This window comes from Aplysia californica, unplaced genomic scaffold, assembly GCF_000002075.1.
Source record: "Aplysia californica isolate F4 #8 unplaced genomic scaffold, AplCal3.0 scaffold01417, whole genome shotgun sequence".
In the NCBI taxonomy this organism is placed as follows: Eukaryota; Metazoa; Mollusca; class Gastropoda; order Aplysiida; family Aplysiidae; genus Aplysia; species Aplysia californica.
Genome location: NW_004798687.1, coordinates 40281 through 61900, shown reverse-complemented (window position 1 = coordinate 61900; position 21620 = coordinate 40281). Strand labels below are relative to the sequence as shown.

The 21620-nt window shown below is 41.5% G+C and overlaps 2 protein-coding genes across 2 annotated transcripts in view; both read left to right on the top strand.

The window, feature by feature from the left end:
- Nucleotides 1-1780, top strand: part of LOC101855698 — a 12000-nt gene extending 10220 nt beyond the window's left edge. Inside the window, exon 8 of the mRNA XM_035973566.1 lies at nucleotides 1007-1780. Coding sequence (XP_035829459.1) covers nucleotides 1007-1780 — 774 coding nt within the window. The remainder of the gene's footprint in view (nucleotides 1-1006) is intronic.
- A 123-nt stretch (nucleotides 1781-1903) lies between these two features.
- LOC101855464 (polycystic kidney disease protein 1-like 2) lies at nucleotides 1904-21502 on the top strand. The gene is made up of 12 exons (XM_013090685.2): nucleotides 1904-2029; nucleotides 3019-3173; nucleotides 7654-7818; nucleotides 8659-8811; nucleotides 9580-10414; nucleotides 12361-12460; nucleotides 16050-16288; nucleotides 17787-17964; nucleotides 18644-18748; nucleotides 19392-19642; nucleotides 20631-20766; nucleotides 21306-21502. The coding sequence occupies exons 1-12, from the start codon at nucleotides 1904-1906 to the stop codon at nucleotides 21500-21502; spliced, it is 2640 nt and encodes an 879-aa protein (XP_012946139.2).
- The last annotated feature ends 118 nt before the right edge of the window (nucleotides 21503-21620 follow it).

Below are 21620 nucleotides of genomic sequence, written 5' to 3'. Positions count from 1 at the left end.
GTGTGTGTGTGTGTGTGTGTGTGTGTGTGTGTGTGTTCCTTAACTATGCGGCGTCAGTTCAGCTGTCACATGGCCACGCCCTGTTGTTTGCAGTCAGAATAAAAACTACGAATCCCCGGCTAATCCATTATAATCAGACTGCGTGTTTACTGCATGGTTGATTCATTACTACACAGTTTGGTGTCTATCTTATACGAAAGTTTTAATTTTTCTGAAAAAGTTGGATGATGAAACTGGCTGCGTATTGAGGTGGTATAGTGCACTGTATGCTAAGGGCTAAGGAAATGATCGTTTCAATCTAAACTATTCCTTAAGGGGGTGATCCCCCCCCTCTCTCTTTTTCTCTGTCTTTCAGTCTCATATAATAATTAAGATGTATGTGAATATACTAGGCTAGTGGACTTTTGCGCATTGAACAACTTGGTGATAAGCGGAACCGTCTTCCCACACCGTACAATCCACAAACTGACCTGGAATTCTCCAAATGGCCGGGACAAGAACCAGATTGACCACCTTATGCTAGGAGGAATGTGGAGACGCTCCCTACAGGATGTGAAAGTCAGAAGAGGAGCAGATGTCGGCACTGATCACCATCTAGTGACGGCAAAGATAAAACTCAAGCTAAAGAAAACATTCACCAAGGAGGCGACAAGGACACGATTTAATGTTTACAAGCTCAGTGAAGGCAATGTGAGATCTGCCTTCCGACTAGAACTAAATAACCGATTTCAAGCTCTCCAAGACCTGGAAGAAACCACCCCCAATACAGATGAAGTCAATACCCAATGGAAGCATATTGTTGAGGCCTACACAGAAAGCAGTAAGACATGTATTGTTGTCAAGAAAAAGAATTCAAACAAAGAATGGATACAGCAAGGAACTTGGAATACTATTGAAGAACGGAGAGAAATAAAGAAAGACAGCTTGCAGCTAAATCGATACGGTTACAAGAGAAGTACGCAGAGGATAACAAGGAAGCTTGCCAGAAAGTTAAAAGACTGGTCAGGAAGGACAAAAGAGAAGCCATGGAAAAGTTGGCGAGGCAGAGGAGGCAGCTGCTAAAGGTGAACAAGGCAACGTATACAAGATCACAAGAATAATATGTGGCAAGTACCACGGTGGAATGAGTGGACCAATCAAAGACAAGGCTGGCAAGCTGCTGACAATCGAGAAGGAACAGGAAGCACGCTGGACAGAACACTTCAGGGAAGTCCTAAACCAACCTCCTCCTGAGGACACCCCAGACATACAGGAACCTACCTTGGGTCTTGATATCAGCTCTGACCCACCACAGAAACAAGAGATTGTAAAAGCTGTTAAGAGCATGAAAACAAGAAAATCTCCAGGAATGGACAACCTGAATGCTGAATTGTTTAAAGTAGACCCAGAACTGACTGCCGCCATTCTTCAACCTCTATTCAAAACCATATGGGAGGGAGAACAGATTCCCGAGGACTGGAGCACTGGAGTCATTGTTAAAGTACCAAAGAAAGGAGCTCTTAGAGACTGCAACAACTGGAGAGGTATCACGTTGTTATCAGTCCCCAGCAAGATCCTAGCCAAGATTATTATTAATCGGATGTCGGATGCCGTAGACAGCTGCTTAAGAAAAGAACAGGCAGGATTCCGCAAAGAAAGAAGATGCACAGATCAGATATTTGCCCTCCGCAACATAATAGAACAGTGCACGGAATGGCAGAGACACCTTTATGTCAACTTCGTTGATTTTGAAAAAGCATTCGACAGTGTGCATAGAGAAAGTCTTTGGTACATTCTATGATCTTATGGAATCCCTGGCAAGATAGTGGAGGTCATCAAGAGCTTCTACAAAAACTTCAAGTGCGTTGTTGGAAACAGTACCACTGCTTTTGAGGTAAAGACAGGAGTTAGACAAGGATGCAACATGTCAGCAATTCTGTTCAACCTGGCTATTGACTGGGTCATGAGGAAAACAACAGAGGATACACCAAGAGGCATAAAGTGGACCCTCTTCTCCACCCTGGAGGATCTTGAATTTGCCGACGACCTTGCACTACTCTCCCATACCAACCAGCACATGCAGGAACAAACAAACGGACTCAACAAATACGGACGCCAGATTGGGTTAAGAATAAGCCAGAGGAAGACAGAAGTGATGACACTGAATGTAGGCTCCCCAACGCTGATTAGAGTGAACAACACATACCTGCCTATAACAGACACATTTACCTACCCAGGCAGCATAATCAAAACTGACGGCGGCGCAAAGGAAGACATCATGAACAGACTCGGCAAGGCAAGATCTGTACACAGAAGCATGATCAACATCTGGAAGTCAGGACAGTTTAGTATACAAACCAAGTTAAAGCTGTATAACAGCTGTGTACTATCCGCACTCCTATATGGCGCTGAATGCTGGAGGATGACTGATCATGACCGTGCCAAGCTATCTTCCTTTCATACAACCAGCTTATGCCAAATCCTCAGAATCTTCTGGCCCGACAAGATATCCAACGCAGATCTATTACGTAAATGTAGGCAAGAGGACATGACAACCATAATAAAAAAGAGAAGGTGGAGATGGATTGGACATGTCCTGAGCAGAAAGCCAGACTCTATTGTGAAGACTGCCCTCCACTGGACACCCGAAGGACGTCGCAAAGGGGGCAGACCCAAAGTGAACTGGAGACGCACAGTAGAGTCTGAAATGAAGTCCTGGAATCATTCGTGGGGAACGCTGACTAAGATGGCCCAAAACAGACAGAGCTGGAGATCCTTTGTTGCTGCCCTAAACGCCAGATGGCGTAATGGGTAGTAAGTAAGTAAGTAATATGAATATATAATTATATATTTTTATACAAACATTATATAATAGAGAGAGGTGGAAACAGAGTCAGTGAGAGAGAAAGAGAGAAGGGAAAGAGATAGACAGACAGACGGACAGACGGACAGACGGACAGACTTACAGACAGACAGACGGGCAGTCGGACAGACAACACAACCGAATTAAATTTCATCTCCCCCGACTGCTGTCTCCAGAACTTCGAGAGCGGCACAGTGAGTAACTTCGTGCTACATTCTCCTGTCTGGCTGGGTCAGCTGGTGTCTTTGAGGGTGTGGACAGACGCTGGGGGTGAGAGTCCAGACTGGATGCTGCATCACGTGGTCGTTCAAGATCTGGCGTTTGGAAGCAGGTGAGGATTCTTTTCCTAAATGCAGGTATTTGTGCGCCAGCCCCCCCCCCCCCGAAAAAAATTAAAACATTGACGCAGTTGAAATCATTTCGTAGGCGGGCTTTTGGCCCTGCCTATCAGGGCTTACTAGCGTAGAGAGAGATTCGACCCTGCAACCCACCCCCCACCCTCCACACACAAAAACATGAGATAACTCAATAAACATTTTCTCCCTATTCAGTACTCATACTTGGGTCTCCTGCGTGCGACAGCGAAATTTCCCAACCGCTAGACCACAGACTTTCACACGGAAAGAAGAAAACAAAATACAATGTGTTTGAGATGTGGTGCTACCGTAGAATGGTCAAAATAAGATGGAAAGCAAAAAAAAGACTAACAAAGAGGTGCGGCAGATTCTATACACAAGACAAACCCTGCTGAACAAAATAACATGTCAAAAATACAATACTAAGACCATTTAAAACGACACGAGACCATTGTGTAAGAGGTGCATGAAGGAAAGCTGTGGGACAGGAGAGCCAAAGGAAGGCAAAGAATAACATAGATGGACAACATAAGGACATGGATTGGCCTAGGTATGGCAGAATGTGCAACGGCAGCTCGTAACCGTGAAAGATGGAGGGTCATTATATGTCAACCTGTGAGTCAGAGATGACACCTCCAGGTATCCAGGTGTACCAGAGACGCCGGTGTGTGGGGATTCATGAACACTATAAAATTATAGATTAATAAACAATAACGTTACGAATGCAGTCACAATTTTATTTTTCATTTGGATCTTTCTCGAAGGACTGAAGCGGTAAGATAAATTTGAGGAAAAAACAATGAAGTTGGGCTTTCTTACAGTTTTGCTTAAACTTTACACTCAGAGTCAATTGTGGATTTTAGTACCGTTTGCTATTGCATCTATCAACAAATCCAGTCACTTTGGGGGCTCTCGTGGCCTAGAGGTTAAGGTGTTGGCCTCTCATTCAAAGGTCCCGGGTTCGAATCCGGGTAGCGACCAAAAAATTTCTTCTCTAAAATTGTCTCCTTTCATCTCCTTTCCTGCTCTCTATCAATGTTCTGTTGTCTGCTTTCATTTCCACTTAATGCCCCCACCCCCTCACCTCCTTTGCCCCCTCCTCTGGGCTCCTGATTCTTTCTACAGCCTTTCTACTGCTACTCCTTGGCTCCTCCTTACTGCTGTCTTTCTGCCACACCCCTGATCTTCTGGTAGGAAAGATCTACACCTAGCCTTCTCGGACAAGGGCGAAAAATCTCGGAGGGCCCGTGTGCAAGTTGCGCACGTTAAAGATCCCTTGGTGGTCTAAAATCGATAAGAGTAGGCTTCGGCCGCCACCCGGGCAAAATTCAAAATTTCCTACCAACTGAAAATATTAGGTGTGTTCCGCGCGCTCATATGACCTTATGCAGTTGCGAGCGTCGTAAAACACGTTACAAAAACAAACAAAAACAACAAAATCCAGTCACTTTAATCTCGTTGTATCTATCGACGAAAGACCTAGCCAAACAGCAATGAAAAATTGTTTGCGATTTCTGTACATTTATTGAATCTATAATGATTTAACTTGCTTAGTTTCTTTGTTTCTATTCTTTGGTAGCACTTCCTATCATACGTGTGTATCAGCGATGTCATCAGGAGGAGAAAAACGAACGTATGAAGAAACCATCAAAGCTGCTTACGTGCTATCTTACTATTATTATCGTCCTATCATTTTGATCTCCACACAAGTGTGTGCGACATCCAGATTTATATTTGTTTGGGGAGAAAATTCCTGTTAAAAAACAAGCTTGTTTCCAGGGCGTAACTTCGACAATAAACTTTCTTTCCTGCCACATTTGAAAGACCTAAAGACGAGGTGTCAGAGTGCTCTCAATGCCTTAAAAGTATTATCCAATCTCGAATGGGGAGGAGATACTGAAATACTTCTTCAACTTTACCGTTCCCTTGTCCGTTCCAGGTTGGACTATGCCAGTCCTGTTTACAGATCAGCTAGAAAGTCTTACCTTAACATTTTAGACCCTGTTCAAAACCAAGGCCTTCGCCTTGACCTAGGCGCTTTCCGTACTTCCCCTGTAGAAAGTTTACAGGCAGAAGCTCATGAACCATCTTTAGAACTTAGAAGGAAAAAACTCTCTTTGCAGTACGCTTTGAAACTTAGCTCAGTACCCCAAAACCCAGCCCACAAATGTGTCTTTGGCCTTCCCGAAGATCTAAAACCCTATCCTCCTTAGGAAATAAAGTAAGCCCTTTCGGAATAAGAATCCAGAACGATCTCAAAGACATTGATTTTTCTATAGACATAATCGAGCCCTTTGCCATGTCCAGCATACCTTCATGGCATTTAACCAAACCAAACATAGATACTAGTCTTGAAAAACACAACAAAAAGTCTACAGACAAAACTACATACTTAAACTCATACAAACAGCTAATAAATAGATACCCTGAAGCAGAGAAACTCTTTACAGACGGATCCAAAAATGACTCCTCAGTAGGAGCTGCTGCCCTTGCATGGCCACACAGCTTAAGCTTAAGGAAACTCCACCCAGAAGCCTCAGTCTACACTGCTGAGGCTACAGCTCTTGAAATGGCCCTAAATATAATAGATCAATCAACCAAGTCTACTTTCCTAATCCTTTCAGATTCTCTCTCTTGTCTGAAATCTTTAGAGCGCTCTGACACCTCCGACAATAAAATTTTAAGACTTAACTGCATTTTCTACATCAGTCTGGAAAACTATTACAATAGCTTGGCTTCCAAGCCATGTAGGCATTGATGGCAACGAAGCCGTTGACCAATTTGCCAAAGAATCTCTAAAACTACCTGAAAACAGAAATAGTAAAATCCCTTTCTCTGACATGAAACCGAAAGTAAAAGAACACATCACATCCTCCTGGTCCCAAATTTGGAATCAACAAATACACAACAAACTCAATTACATTCAACCGAAACTTACGCCCAGGAAACCACTATCTCTCCTACGAAGAGAAAAAATAATTTTTACCTGACTAAAGATAGGACACACGCACGTCACGCACAAACATTTGCTCGAAGGAGAGGACGCTCCTTTTTGCGTGGCGTGCAACACAAGTTTCACAGTTCGGCACATCCTAACGTAATGTGTCAAATTTAATGATGTTCGTAAGAAATATTTTAAATGTAAAGATATTAAGACCCTACCCTTTTTGACATCGTAGACCCTAGAAAAATTTTAAGTTATGTAAAAGAAATTGGACTATTTAATAGAATATGAAAATATATAGTTATCATTATCGGTGTATATATACATACACTGACATTAATATTGTATATACAAATGTAAATAAGCCTTTTCCATATTTACAAAAATTTTTATAAATGTTTGTTCGTCTTTTTAGCATAATGAAAATAGTGTGATCGTGTGCGGTTGCGAGCTCCAAAGGACTCTTACTAAAACACGTCTGATTTTGTAGCGGTGAAACCTGTTGGCACTTAAATGACCAAAATTGTGTCGATAGTACCGTAAAACATCTACCCAATCAATCAATCAATCAATCAATCAATCATATCTCCACACACCAACACAACTGACACCCCCACCCACCACCAACAAACAATAACAAAATCATCCCCATCATCATCATCATCATCATCATCATCATCATCATCATCATCATCATCATCATCATCATCATCATCATTATTGTATAAAGAAGGTATTAAAACAGTTAAGACCTTGTTGTATTCCCCCCCCCCCCCCAAATATATTTCACAGTTCAACGTTTCGCCAATAAGGCTTCATCAGGAACATAGTATTTGAGAAAAATAAATGGGTGATGACGCCATCATCATCATCATCATCATCATCATCATCATCGTCACCAACAACAACAACAACAATGACAACAACAGCCACAACAACAAAAAACTCCTACAAAAATAACAAGATCAAAGACGATGACAACACTATAATTTCAAGTTGTAGCACCGGAAGCCAGTAACAAAAACCAACAACGGCCACAGCAATCATCTTAACAACACAACACCAAAACTTCCATAACAACAACCACCAACAAAATTATAGTTTATAGCAGCAATCGCCAACAACAATCACTACCAAAAGCAACAACTGCCAACACATCCCTGCCAATAGCAACAATCACCGACAAAAATCACTACCAAGAACAACACCTGCCAATAACAACAGTTCCCAATAACAGCAACAAATGCCGATAACAACTCATCCTAGTAACATTAACTACGAATAGCAACATCAGCAACATGACACTATTATCAGCGAGTAGGAGTAAGACCAACTACCAACATCAACACAGCAACGAACAATAGTCACAATTTTCAATAACAGCAACTGCCAAAATCAACACCCACCATATCTATCTATCTATCTATCTATCTATCTATCTATCTATCTATCTATCTATCTATCAAACTACTAATATCAGCAACTCCCAATAACTACCTATATCTCCCTAGCTACCTATTCGTATGCGAGGACTGGCTCTCCCTCACTCGTGCCGATGGTCACATCAGCCGCAACCTCCCTCTGCTTACCTCGTCTCACGTGACCAGCGCTTTATCCAGGCAACGGCTGTACCAGGACCACCTGTGGCTCTCGTTGGCCCGTCGACCTACCTACAGGTGAGATAAGATATGAAGGGCTCAATGATAAACTGGCGTCATCTCAAACTGGAATTCGTGAGGGTATCAGTTTTAATTTTAAGAAAATAGAAGCAACAGAAAAAGGAGGTTTCATATGAAGGAAAAGAATGAGGTAGTGCTTGATGAAGCCCACGTGGGACGCTCACTGTTAAAGACAATCAGGAAACGACAAATGCAGTTTTTGGGACACCTGAATAGACATAACGGTCTTGAACATCTTGCTCGCACTGGCAAAATTGAAGGCAAACGAGGGAGGGGTAGGCCCAGAACAACTTACTTGGGGAACCTGAACAAATGGGTAACGGGGAATGATTAGGGAAACATAGCTTTTTTAAGAGTATCCGAGAAAGGGAATGAATGGATAACCTTGATCGCCCATGTCAGCCGCAGAACTGGCACTGGATTATGATGATGATGATCAATTTTAAGAGCTTGTAGACTCATAACTCCATTTTTACATATTCAACTGTTCGTTGACTACAAATGTTTGAATTCCCATTCAACTAACAGTATCAATATACCACCAGTAGGCAGAAAAGAAGCTCATAACTAACTCATCCTCTCTACATTCCATTTCATCCACGCCCTTTCCGTGGCGTAATCGTGAGATTGCGGGTTTCGGGGTTCGGGTCTCAGCTCGGTGCGATGTTGTGTCCTTGGGAAAGGCACTTTTCAAGAATTTCCCACTTGGCTCAGTCCTTTTTTCGGAGATGGACGTTAAACTCAGAGGTCCCGCCTCTTATATAACCTAACAGTGATGATAGGGGAGTTAAACCTATACCATTTCACCATTTTCACGCCCTTTCTATCTCTCTGCAGCACGTTCACACGCGTACAACGCTACCTTACTGCCCTCGCCTTGCTGTACCTGAGTATGCTGGTCAGTGCTATGTTCTACGGCCCGGCTGGTGAAGACGAGCAATCGGACACTGGCTCGGAGCTCACTCTCGGACCTTTAGCTTTGGGATACAGGTAGAATGGCGGACATGTCTGAATCCCTCCAGGAGAGGTCGAAGCTCAACATACTAGTAAACATCCGTGTCTGTGCGAGCTGAAAGGTTCACTTCTGAACCAATTCACATATATGCTTTGGTATTTAAATAATAGGGTAATACGCCAGGGGTGAACAGGGTTCGGAGTTAAATAAGAAATGAAATGTGTGTGAGACAGCAAAAAGGGTGTGAAATAGTATTATAGTTTATGATCATAATATGGTCTGTATGGTCATAATATGGTCGAGATATTATCTTTAAAAAAAGATTGCGGTACTCGAAAACAAATTCTTACGGTGTTGTTGTGTCATAGGCTACTTCGCCATGGAACAAGAGTCTTGTACAGGATGTGAAGTAGAATCATCATCTACTTTCCAGAAATACAATATTTTAAAAACAAATGGGGGTGATGAACATTCTAAAATGGAAACTCATTGGCAAATTGCTACCTTAGAATTACAAGGTTCAATCTGACGTTTTTTGGCTGTTTTAAGTTACCAAGACCTTGCAGTCAGAAACCAAATATTATGTCTGCTCTATCGAAATCGTAAGATTTTCTAGAGTCGTTATCAAGCCTTTCAAAGAACTGCATTCGAAAAAGCTTGACATGTTGTGAAACTCAAAATCTTTTACGTCAAATTTTTCAAAACTAGTTACTGAGCAGATAGAACGTTGTAATTCCGAAGTCGTGAAGTGATACAAAAAAGAGAAAACTTTTCATTATTGTGATATTTTTTCTCTTCCCTAGACAGGTATATGTGGGTGTCGTCTCTGCAGTGGTCGTCCTCCTACCAGGCCTCCTCATCACGGTGTTCTTCACTCGCCGCCGTCTCAAGAACCAAAAAGACAACACAACGATGACTTCTAAAGTTCCCTCCGAGCATATTCAATCTACGAGGAGGATCTCGGGAGTTAGTAGCATGCTTGGAAGTATAACTGTACCCGATGACCCCTGTTCTACAGCTCCCAAATTACCTCAGTATCGACCGAGCGGTTTTTCTGGAGACCAGTGCGATTTGATCAGATGCTCGACCAGTCATCTTCAAAGACAGCAGATAGGAACCACAGCTACAAATAATAGCCCAATACCTGAAAGCACATCACCTTGTCAAGACGAAACCTTACGGGACATTGTGGCTAACCTTCCTGATACTCACAACCAGCACGCTAGTATACTCAAAGGGATCATTCTCAGCTTGGTTCCGATGGTCGACAACTGGCAGAATAACCAGAAGACAGGCGATAACGCAACTGCCCTTGGCGACCAAAGTGTACTCGGCTGTGCCGTTCAAAACCAGGACACCCAACTGTATTATGATTCCGACAATACAGAATACCAGGACGAGTATTTGGACGAAAATGTCGTCATTGATGAGGCCAGTGGGATTAAATCAAAGACATATTATTTTCTGCCTTGGTGGTTCATATTTATCGCTTACTTGGTGCTGGTTGTTGCTATTTTGGTCAGCGCGACTTTCACCTTTCTGTACAGCTTGCAGTGGGGAGGGCAGACATCATACGAGTGGATTGTCTCCCTCGTTTTCTCCAGCTCCTTGGGAACTTTTGTACTGGAGCCCATGAAGGTTAGATTTCTTCCTTTTATTTTAGTCAACATAGGAATAAAGGTAAATCTAAACTTGGAACACCCCCCCCCCAAAAAAAAAAAAGAAACAACCCCAACAACCCCATCCCCAAAAGGAAACTGACTTGACCTAAAACGCTAATCCGGGGTCACCGTGGGGGTCAAAGTGAGGTTGACATAATGTTTTACAAGGACAGAAACAACCTGGCTGGGGTCGTCAATGTGTGCAAAGATAAGGGGGAATAATAACTTAACGTTTACCAAAACAAAATACACCAAACAGCTTTTGAACTCCGAACTCACTAGACATTCAATGTGTTTTTATACTCACCTACGATCTTGTATACTGATTCCGTCCATGATTTTTCCAGGCTCTGGACAGAATTATTTTTCCCTGTTCAGTTTTAGACCTGGGGTGCATCTATTTAATGCATTACTGTGAAGCTGTAAGTTACTCTAATATGTATTGTCATATACCAAACTGATGGGAATAAATAGAAGAATCTGTTTATTTCAATAACAATGACCTATAATCTGTTTGTATTACATTTTCCTTATGACAAAACGAATGAGAAAAAAAAATTGGGCAACAGCTCTTCGAAAATTTCGACTATTTTCTCAGCTCTACAAGTCCTTATAATCCATAGGAATCAACACAACATTGTAGCGATGTCACCCTAGCACACATTTATGCAAGAATTTCACAAATTTAGTTGAATAATATCTTTCTTTGAAGAGCCTTTTTATTATACCAGGCTCCGTGTTGTTTACCCTTAGATCTAGCCTACATGGCAACAACAAAACAACGATTTTTGCAAGAATTTCGCGGAGTTGAGGTCAGGTTTGTTTACAAGTTCTACTTCCTTTCGACAACTTAAAAAGTAGGAACTATGTTAAAAAGTGCACCTTTGTTTCGGATTTCTTTGAGCCGCTCACAGCGGCCGAATGGAAGCAGCGGAAAAACTAAGAGCCGCTGTCAGCGACTGAATGGACATTGCACATATTACTTTTGATCGAACTTTGACTTCTAACAGGTACATTTATTGATAAATTATGTTTGTGTACAAAGAACAGTCCGAAGGTCTCTTCGAGAGGTCAAAGTTAATCATAAAGTAAGACTTCAATCTTAGCGAGCACAACGGTTTATCTCAGAATGTCTTAACCGTGGCGTCGGTGGTCTAGTGGTTAGGCTCTCGGACTCGCAACCGTAAGGTCGCGGGTTCGAATCCCGACAGGGGCCCGACGTTTTGTCCTTGGGAAAGGCACTTTACTCGAATTTTCCTCATTTCACCCAGGTGGGAATGGGTACCCGGCTATAGACAGCGAAAGATCTTGTCAGTTTGTTAGTGTTGGAGCGCTTAATCGGCTGCTTGCACTGTATGCTTCCTGGGAAGCTGAGAATGTTTCGGAGTGTTCTATAGTCTGCTGGGGTAATAATATAGTGTAAAGCGCATAGAGCCTGCTGTTGAGCGGGGATATGCGCTATACAAATGCTATTTATTTTTATTATAATTATAATTATTATTATTTTTATTATTATTATTATTATTATTATTATTATTATTATTATTATTAACCAGTCTTTGAAACTGCGTCCTGAGAGCTTTCGATGTATGCCTCGTGCTTCTGGAGCAAGAACAAAACGTTATCCCCAAAATTTAAAGTGGAGATCCTAGGATCCAGAGACCGCCAGGATGGAGATACTAAATATAGAATACTTTTCCCCCTTTCACAAATGTATCCTAAAGGTTTCTGATTGAGAAGACGTACTGCTCCGTCAGCTGATTATTTTAGTATCATACTAGAGTATTATGTAGATGATCCTGATTACAGTCTTGATGAAGTCTTAAAAGGGGCGCCAAACTCATGGTATATACCTGTTAGTATCTGATACAGTATAACCGCAGTGTGTTTTTTTAACTCTCCAACGATGTCTTGATTTCTCAGATTTTCCTCCTGTATGCCGTCATGTCGTGCCTATTTCGGAAGATCGCAGTCGCAGAGTTGTCAGTCGTTGCGCCCTTTGACCCCCAGCAGCCTCTGCCAGGTGAGGATTCGGACACAGATACAAAATGTTGTAGTAGTATTGAGTGTTTTAATCCCCGAAAAAATAGTTCGAACATATAGTTTGAGATAAGAGAAGCACCGACCGGTCTTTTAATGCTGTGGGAAAGTGAGCAACTCGTATAAAAAAGAAAAGTACTATGCACAATTTTAATGGTTATTGCCCCGGGCCACACTTTAATGCTATTTAAGAGGCGGGGTCTCCGAGTTCAATATCCATCTTCGGAAGGACGGACCCCAAAGGGAAAATTCGTGTAAAGTGCCTTTCTTGATATGAACACAACGTCAGACAGAGCTGAGCCTCAAACCCCCACAACCCACGATCTCCGGTTTACGAGTCCCGTAGCCACTACCGACACTACCAGAACAAATGGGAATAGTAAAGAAGTAACCCCACACATGTTACAATATAATTGTAAAGGAAGGTACACGCCGCTTTATGGTGCAGGGGGCACTACCCATGAAATTAACGAAAACACGACGCCGCTTCGTTTTTTTTTCTTATAGTCTTTCTTTGAACTCGTTCATCGTTAACGTATCTTGAGGCTGACTAAAATACTGTGCACCAGCGTCTAAGACGAAACGTTTAAGGCTTCTCAATGTTCGACGCAGAATGTGCGGGTTCAGTTTCCAAGAGAAGAATTTATTTTAGTAAGTGTCTGGGTCTTTTTGCTGAATGATGCATACCACTCAGCCTGGGTTGGCCCTGAGAAGAACAAAAATTCACTTTCTTAATTGTCTTTATTTGTATCTGAGGGGTGGAAATATTTTTAAAAATTGCTTTAATTATTAGCTACCAACGTTCTCAAGAAGATGATTTACAGCCTCCTAAATTATGATCCAAAATACGTAGATTGGGCCGTTAAGCAAGAGCAATCGTTATGGTCATTATTGACCAGAATGCGTGGTCGTAGCGTAAACATTTAAAACTGACCCTTACTGTGTCTTTACAAGCCAACAATGATTATGGCATGCTGTAGAGCGGGGATATGCGTCATATAAATGCAATTATTACTTTTATTACTTAGCCAGTTTGTGATGTCAGTATACATTTTTTTATACAGGTGTCCATAAAATATACAAAAATTTGATTCAGTTAAGAATTGTCACAAAGGGTTACGTGGGCATGATTTTAAAGTTCGGGAACTACCTTTTGATTTTTCAGGTGAGATGGCTTTTTTTCAGTAATACGAAACTCTCTCATGTTTTCACTCTGCCATTAGCCGTTTCATATTTTAATGCGGACTAGGCCCTACTTCAGTTTGGGTATGTGCTTCGTTGTGTTTGTGGGTAGTTGGCAAGAACAGAAGTTCGGTTTTGTGCTTTGTCATGTTCGTGGCATTTTAGCGTTTGTACTTTGTCGTGTGTGTGATAAAGAGTTCTACTTTTTTGGAGTAGTTATTAAAAACAGAAGTTCGCTTTTGTGCTTTGTCATGTGCGTGACATTTTAGCGTTTGGGCTTTGTCAAGTGTGTGCCACAGAGTTCTACTTCAGCAGCTTCTACTGGCCCATGGAATATCAGTTAATAAAGTTAATAATGTAGTAAGGTGCACCCTAAACGTAGAGTTCGTGTACACCCTGCAAACAGAGGGAAAAGCTAGAGGAAACGGAGAAAGACGACTATCAATCAGGATTAATTACCTTCTAATCGTTAGAATCTGGAGGAAGGCATTGAGCGTGCTATGCCAAGAAAGAATGGGCCAACGTTGGCCTTAGCGTGCAAAACACAGTCAATGGCAAGTGAAACGGAAGTTGATGGAAGATTACAGACACATGTGGTGAATTCCTGCTTTTGAGGTAAAAACAGAGGTTAGACGAGGATGCAACATGTCAGCAATTTTGTTCAACCTTGCCATTGACTTGGTCATGAGGAAAACAACACAGGATACATGAAGAGGCATAACGTGGACCCTTTTCTCCACCATCGACGATCTTGATTTTGCCGACGACCTTGCACTACTCTCCCATATCAAGAATAAGCCAGAAGAAGACAAAAGTGATGACACTGAATGTAGGCTCCCCAACGCTGATTAGGGTGAACAACGCAGACCTGCCTATAACAGACAAATATTTACACTCCTTGGCAGCATAATTAAAGCTGACGGCGACCCAAAGGAAGACATCATGAACAGACTCGGCAAGGCAAGGTCTGTACACAGAAGCATTATCTACATCTGAAGTCAGGACAGTTCAGTATACAGACCAAGTTAAAGCTGTATAACAGTTGTGTACTATCCACACTCCTATATGGATCTGAATGCTGAAGGATGACTGATCACGATCGTGCCAAGCTATCTTCTTTTCCTTTTCATACAACCAGCTTACGCAAAATACTCCGAATCTTCTGGCGCGACCTGAATCCCAACGCAGATCTTTTACGGAAATGTAGGCAAGAGGACATGACCACCATAATAACAAGGAGAAGATGGAGATGGATTGGGCATGTTCTGAGAAGAGAACCAGACTTTATTGTAAAGATTGCCCTCCACTGGACACCCGAAGGACATTGCTAGAGAGGAAGACCCAAAGTGACCTGGAGACGCACAGTAGGGTCTGAAATGAAGTTCTGGAACCATTCGTGGGGGGGGGGGGGAGTGACCAAGACGGCACATAACAGACAGAGCTGGAGATCCTTTGTTGCTGCCCTAAACACCAGATGGCGTAACGGGCAGTAAGTAAGTAAGTGGTGAATTCAGTGTCGTCTGTGAACATTTCAATGCCATAAGATAGAAAGAAGAGAGAAACACATTCTGCTGTCAAAATGGCAAAGCTAGTATACCTGTACCTCCCGCACCACTTCAGGAACTAATAAAGTACATTATGTATTACGATGAAACACAGGGCGGCAGCTTTTTGAATCAGTGTGTTGTCTTTTGTTTCAATTGTATGTCGCTCTGATGTTTTGTTTAGAAACCTTTTATTTAGGTTCGAAAACCTTCCCAGTTTCTGATTTGCATGTTTGTTTTCTTTTTCTTTTTCTCTTTTTTCGGAGGGGAGGGGGGTCATTTCATAACGTGTGCATTGTAGCTTGGTATGTGTAGATACGTGGGTTTGTTTGATATTTTGTGGTTTTTCCGTCGTCTCTTTTCTGTCGGAGATAGACAATAGATTGGAGGATCCACCTTCAAAAGTACATACCTTCGTTTGAAAAGGCTGTGAGAGGATACCACATCAAAGCTATATTATTACTGTCATATCGTCAATACCTCGCAAACTACAGACCATGATAACTTAAGCAAGTATGACCTGTCCTGGTGTCATGTGTATACATTTGTTTCACTTTTGCTTTTGAGTTTGGTTTTATTTTGTTTTTTTGGGGGCGGGGGTTGGGGGAGATTGTTTTGTTTTTTGTTAGTTTTGGAGGTGTTTTTGTTTGTTTGTTTGTATTTTGAGAAAAAAGGTCACCCCTGTTTCATTGGTTATTATTATTATTATTTAAAAAAAAAAAATTATTATTATAATAATAATTATTATTATTATTATTATTATGATGATGATGATGATGATGATGATGATGATTATTATTATTATTCACAAAACTCTTGGACATCCTAGTTTGATTTTCTCCACAGAACCTGTCCCACCGTGTCCCACCCCGTGCCCAGAACCTCTAGAAGACGGCCGCGAGCTGCGCAGACGACGGAAGGAGCTCAATCTACAAGAGCGCATGCGCCATGTCCTCAAAGGGTTTGGCTACCGGACCGCCATGATGATTCTCGTGGGCGTGGTCGCTTTGCACTCTGATGTGTGCACATCTTTCTACCAAAACAATGTCATCAAAGAGCAAATGCTCGCGAATACTGTCAACGGGGTACGAGGTTGCACTTTTCCGATGTTTTCTTCATTCTATATTCTAAGCGACATGGAAGAAGAAGATGGGACATTGATATTTATTCGCTTTCGCCTCTCTATTCCCTGTCAAATCAGTGTAGTTTCTTAAACCCGTGTGAATGCAACTGGACTCCGTAGAAAATTCTCCTAACAAATCTTTCCGTATCCTATCTGACTCTGTCTTGTGTCACTTCTTTTACAAACTACACAATCTTACACCCCAAAATATTTAGATTACAAAAAAAACCCAACCACACACACACTTTAGCTGAAACCGGGGAAAACATCCCGTTCGCAAGGCTACCTAGCCATATGGGCATCCGAGGAAACGAGCAGTCAGATAATATCCTGGCGAAGGGGTCCTTATCCCTTCTGTTGGAATCAACGACGAATACTCTCCCACAGACTGACTTAAAAATAAAGTCAAAAACTGCACCTCCAGTCTGTGGGAGACTCATTGGAGAAATCAAATTAGCAACAAACTCCCCAACATCAAGCCCAAACTGGGTCCACAAAAACCTTCGGACCTCTTCAGAAGAGACGAAGTCATTTTTACTCGATTACGCATCGGACACACGGCCCTAACACATAAATACCTCCTGCAGGGAGATGAGAATTCGTTCTGTGTCGGATGCGACACAGATTTTACCATTAGATACATTTTAGCCTAATGTCTAGACTTCGGAGAGAGCCGAAGGAAATATTTTAGATGCAAAAATTGCTAGATCTGTTTTCCGTCGTTGATCCCAACAGAATCCTAGATTTTATAAAGGACATTGGCCTTTACGGCAAATTGTGAATAAAATTGAAATGCAATTTTTAATGTTATTTAAAAGTTATTTTAAAAACTAAGGTAAATAACCTCATTTTTAAAAACATTTTAACATTTTAAAACTGATTGTTGACCCGAACCCAGCCGTGCAGTGAACTGTTGTGAATGCAACCATCTTGTGTTTCGCGCGCTCATATGACCTTATGCAGTTGGGAGCGCCGTAAAACTCCTAGAAAAAACAAACCAAACCCGTGTGAATAAACAAATGTCTTTCTAATGTCTTTAAAAAGCATTACAGGTCTATTTGCCCTCTTTACAAAGCTCATTTTCAAATCTGGCAGTGTATGGATTCGACCTCGGAACTTTCGCCACTGATTAGATGTCTAAACAATGATTTGCATGTTTTTCCTTCTCTATCTTTATATCTATTTTTCTATCTATCTATCGATCGATCTATCGATCTATCTATTCCCCCTTCTCTCCCCCTCCCCACCCTCTCTCTCTCTCTCTCTCTCTCTCTCTCTCTCTCTCTCTCTCTCTCTCTCTCTCTCTCTCTCTCTCTCTCTCTCTCTCTCTTTTCCTCCTTTTCACCAAAATCAGAGCACACTTGAAGCCTCGCCCAAGTTACGAGATAGCCCCCCCCCCCCTCTCATACGACCAGCCGCATAATGTATCAAGAACGGGTTGTTTTTCTTAATTTCCGCAGCGTCCCGTTCAGACCATTGACGATATCTGGGACTGGCTACATAACCATTTCCTGCAGAAAGTCACGCCTACCTTGTGGCCAAACAACGTTCCAATGAGCCCCTACCAACGAAGATTCACTTCCGACCTGGAGCACTACCGACTGGGTCCAATCCGGTTAATGCAATACCGAGTCCAAGGTGCGCTATATGGCACCAAAGCAATTCAATAGGAGTGGAATTTCTCGTCCCTATTGATGTTGTTATTTGTTGTTGTTATTTGTTGTTGTTATTTGTTGTTGTTATTTGTTGTTGTTGTTGTTGTTGTTGTTGTTGTTGTTGTTCTTCTTCTTCTTCTTCTTCTTCTTCTTCTTCTTCTTCTTCTTCTTCCTCTTCTTCTCCTCCTCCTCCTCCTCCTCCTCCTCCTCCTCCTCCTCCTCCTCCTCCTCCTCCTCCTCCTCCTCCTCCTTTTCCTCCTCCTCCTCCTCCTCTAGTTGTTGTTGTTGTTCTTGTTGGCGTTGTTGTTGGCGTTGCTGTTGTTGCTGTTGTTGCTGTTGTTACTGCTGCTGCTGCTGCCATTTTTGCTGTTGTATTTGTTGTGTTTGATGATGATGATCCTTTTGTGATTGATTGTTGTTGTTATTGTTGCTGTTGTTGCCGTTATGTATCTTGTAAAGTGCAAGAGGGCACAGCTCTAATCCGAAAGCGGAAAATTTGACCACCTGAGTGGACACAGAGCTATAAAGAACACGTTGCCAGAAGATTGAAGTGTTTGTGTGTGTGTTTGTGTGTTTACTTATTTGTGCTAAGTGTGTTTGTGTTCAGGTTTATAAGTAATCTGTTTACAATTCAAATTTCTTTCCTCTACCACACTTTCTAGGTTCCCGTCTCGTTCCCAGACCAATCGCCAAGTTTTTCTCCAATTCTATTCGCTGCTGTCACGACTACAGCCAGGACTCGGAGGAGACAGGACATTTTGCCCCTGGTAATTAATAATATTGGTTAGGGTTATATTTTGTATTTCGTTATCATTTGCTGATATGTTTTTCTAATCTCATATTTAAAAAGTTCTGTTAAACTATCTTTTTTTTTGACTGGCGGAATATCGCTTCATCTGGTCTCATATTATCACCCTACTATTAACCTAGTTTTGCTGAACATTTAAAAATTGTTCATAATAGGTTTACATTTTTTAATAGGATGGAACCCTGCGTTTTCTTCGCGTCTTACAGTTAATATTTGAGTCCTACTCCGCATCTCTATATTTAGGCAGGCGGGGGGGGGGGGGGGGGTAAACAATTTTATAAACGTTGCACTAGAAGTGTCTTTAGCCAGCATTTAAAGCATAACATCGGACAGCTGTTCGCACATTAAACCCAACAATTGGGTGGGGTCGGTGGGGGGGGGGGGGGGGGACCTTGCAGTTTGTTAATCTGTGTTATCGGTTTCATGTGCTTAAGAAATAGTTTTGTCAATATTTAACATCTTAATGTTGAAAAAGGGCAAGAAAAGATTAATACAGTATGCTTGTTTAAAGAAATAAAACAGTCTTTTTCTTTCTCATGAAAAATTTGGGCTTAGAACTTTTAACGTCTGTTCAACTAACTGTACATATTGACATTTTGCAGGTTGGCTGACGTGTGGTCAAAGTTGTAACGAGTCAGCGTTCACATACTCTGAAAACCACGATGATCTTGTCCAGTTTGGTCAGAGGTTCAGCTACGGCCCAGGAGGGTACAAGGCTTTGCTGAGAGGTTCAAGGAACGCTGTAGCAGGGACCTTAGCAGACTTAGTATCCAGTGGCTGGTTAGATCAAAAGAGTCGAGCGCTGTTGGTCCACTTGACTGTACTGAATGCTAATACGAGGCTCTTTACACAGGTCAGGCAGAAAACGATTACACTGCGATAATACGTTGTTCTAAGATATTCAGTTAACTGTTTCATAATAATGAATTAAATAATTTTCATGTTCATTTATCCCCATGAGAAAATCTGGTGCACAGTAGAGTTCATACATTGTTACTGTAATGAATGTAGTTTTGAAATGTAAAAATGGGAATGAACTATGTTGCAAATGTTGCAATAACGATTCTTTGATATCACGATTATTTCCCCCTTTTGACAATTCTCGTTTTGAATTCGAGATCTCATTGTAATAGAAAAACAATAAACCAGTTTACTGGCAGGTAGGCGACGCAAAAGGTTCTTGTTTGGTCGTCTTTGCAAGTTTCAATCCTTTCATAATGTGATGCAATATGCAACCGTCACAGTTACATTAACAAATACATTCATAAATAAATCATTCCTACTCCGTTTCAAATGTAATGATGAACTCTGTATTTATAGGAGGAATATGGCATGGCTTGGTATGGGGTTTTCACGTCCCTTTCAAAGCTGTAAAGTTATGTAAAAGATGGAAACCTTCGGGTCCGATAGGGCTGAGCCAAGTAGGTGGAGACCGCTATGATTCGAGAATGAGAACAACATTCAGGGTGGTCAGCACCAAAGACGATCTAGATACCAACTGAACTAGTGGTATGTTTGAGAAAAACTTAATCGCTAGGGAGAAAATTAAATCTATAATTCTTTTCTACCTTTCATTATTCTGATATATATATTCATGAATTGTATTAACTCTACCCACAGCATATCAATACAGTATATTATCATACCTGGTCTTAAGTTGTGTTATCTTATCTTACCTGATCTTATATTGTCTTATCTTGCCTCATGTTTCATTGTCTTATCCTGTCTTATCTTATGTTATTATTGTATTGTCTTGTCATATCATATAATATTGTCTTTTCCTGTCTTATCTTACTTTATTGTTGCCTTCTCTTGTCTCATCTTATCTTATTTCCCATCAGTGCCGAGTGATGTTTGAAATGCCCAGCACGGGGGGTGTGACTGCCACCACTGACGTCACATCTGCACGACTGTATCCATACACCTCTGTGTGGGACTTCCTTGTCCTTTTGTTTCAGATCATCTACTTGACAACAGGTAAAACTCTGAGAAATCATATAGACATGTGTATGGGTATACATGATTGTGTGTTATTTGGTTGTTTACGTTATCAAAAAAAAATAAATTCTGGCAACAACAGAAACTCACTGAGCATGCCGATGACTCGATTTCTCTGATGTTGATATAATAAACCTACTATCTTTCTCGGGTGTGAGGTGGGTTGGGGGACAATGATGAAATATAATTGCGGCATTTGTTTGCAGAGACCTAACGTCCTAAAAAAACGAAGAAGGTTAAAAACCCACCTCGTGGTCGGTAAAAAATGCCAATTTTCTATTTCTCAATATTGGTGCTGTCAGCGATAATTGAAGTACCGAAGTCTTAGTATATGTTTTTAACAAGAACTAATTTCTAGAGTAATATTTACTCACTTGAATGGACAATCCTAAAGACTAAAAAATACTAGATTTTGTACACAATCAAGAGTGATACATTTTTTTGTGGTATCGCCGGTACATTATATGACATCACAAGCATGCACATTGATACATTTTTTTAAATTTTCGCTCAAATAGTCGTGGTAAGATGGATACGTCTACTGAGAACAGTGTACACCTTCAAGGGGCGGAGCAAGAGCACCTTGACAACTGTCTTGGTCGAGGGGTTGGAGCTGTTGATGGGCGTGGCTGCAATAGTGACGTACGCCGTGCGTATCCACTACACTTTGCCTTTGGTGGAGAGACTGCATAACCAGCCAGGTATTGAAATATAAAAACGCAGATGTTTGTCATTTGTATGTGTTTGTGTTCGTATGTGTTTGTTGGTGGGTGAGCAGAGTGTTAATAAAACTTGTGTGTGTGTGTGTGTGTGTGTGTGTGTGTGTGTGTGTG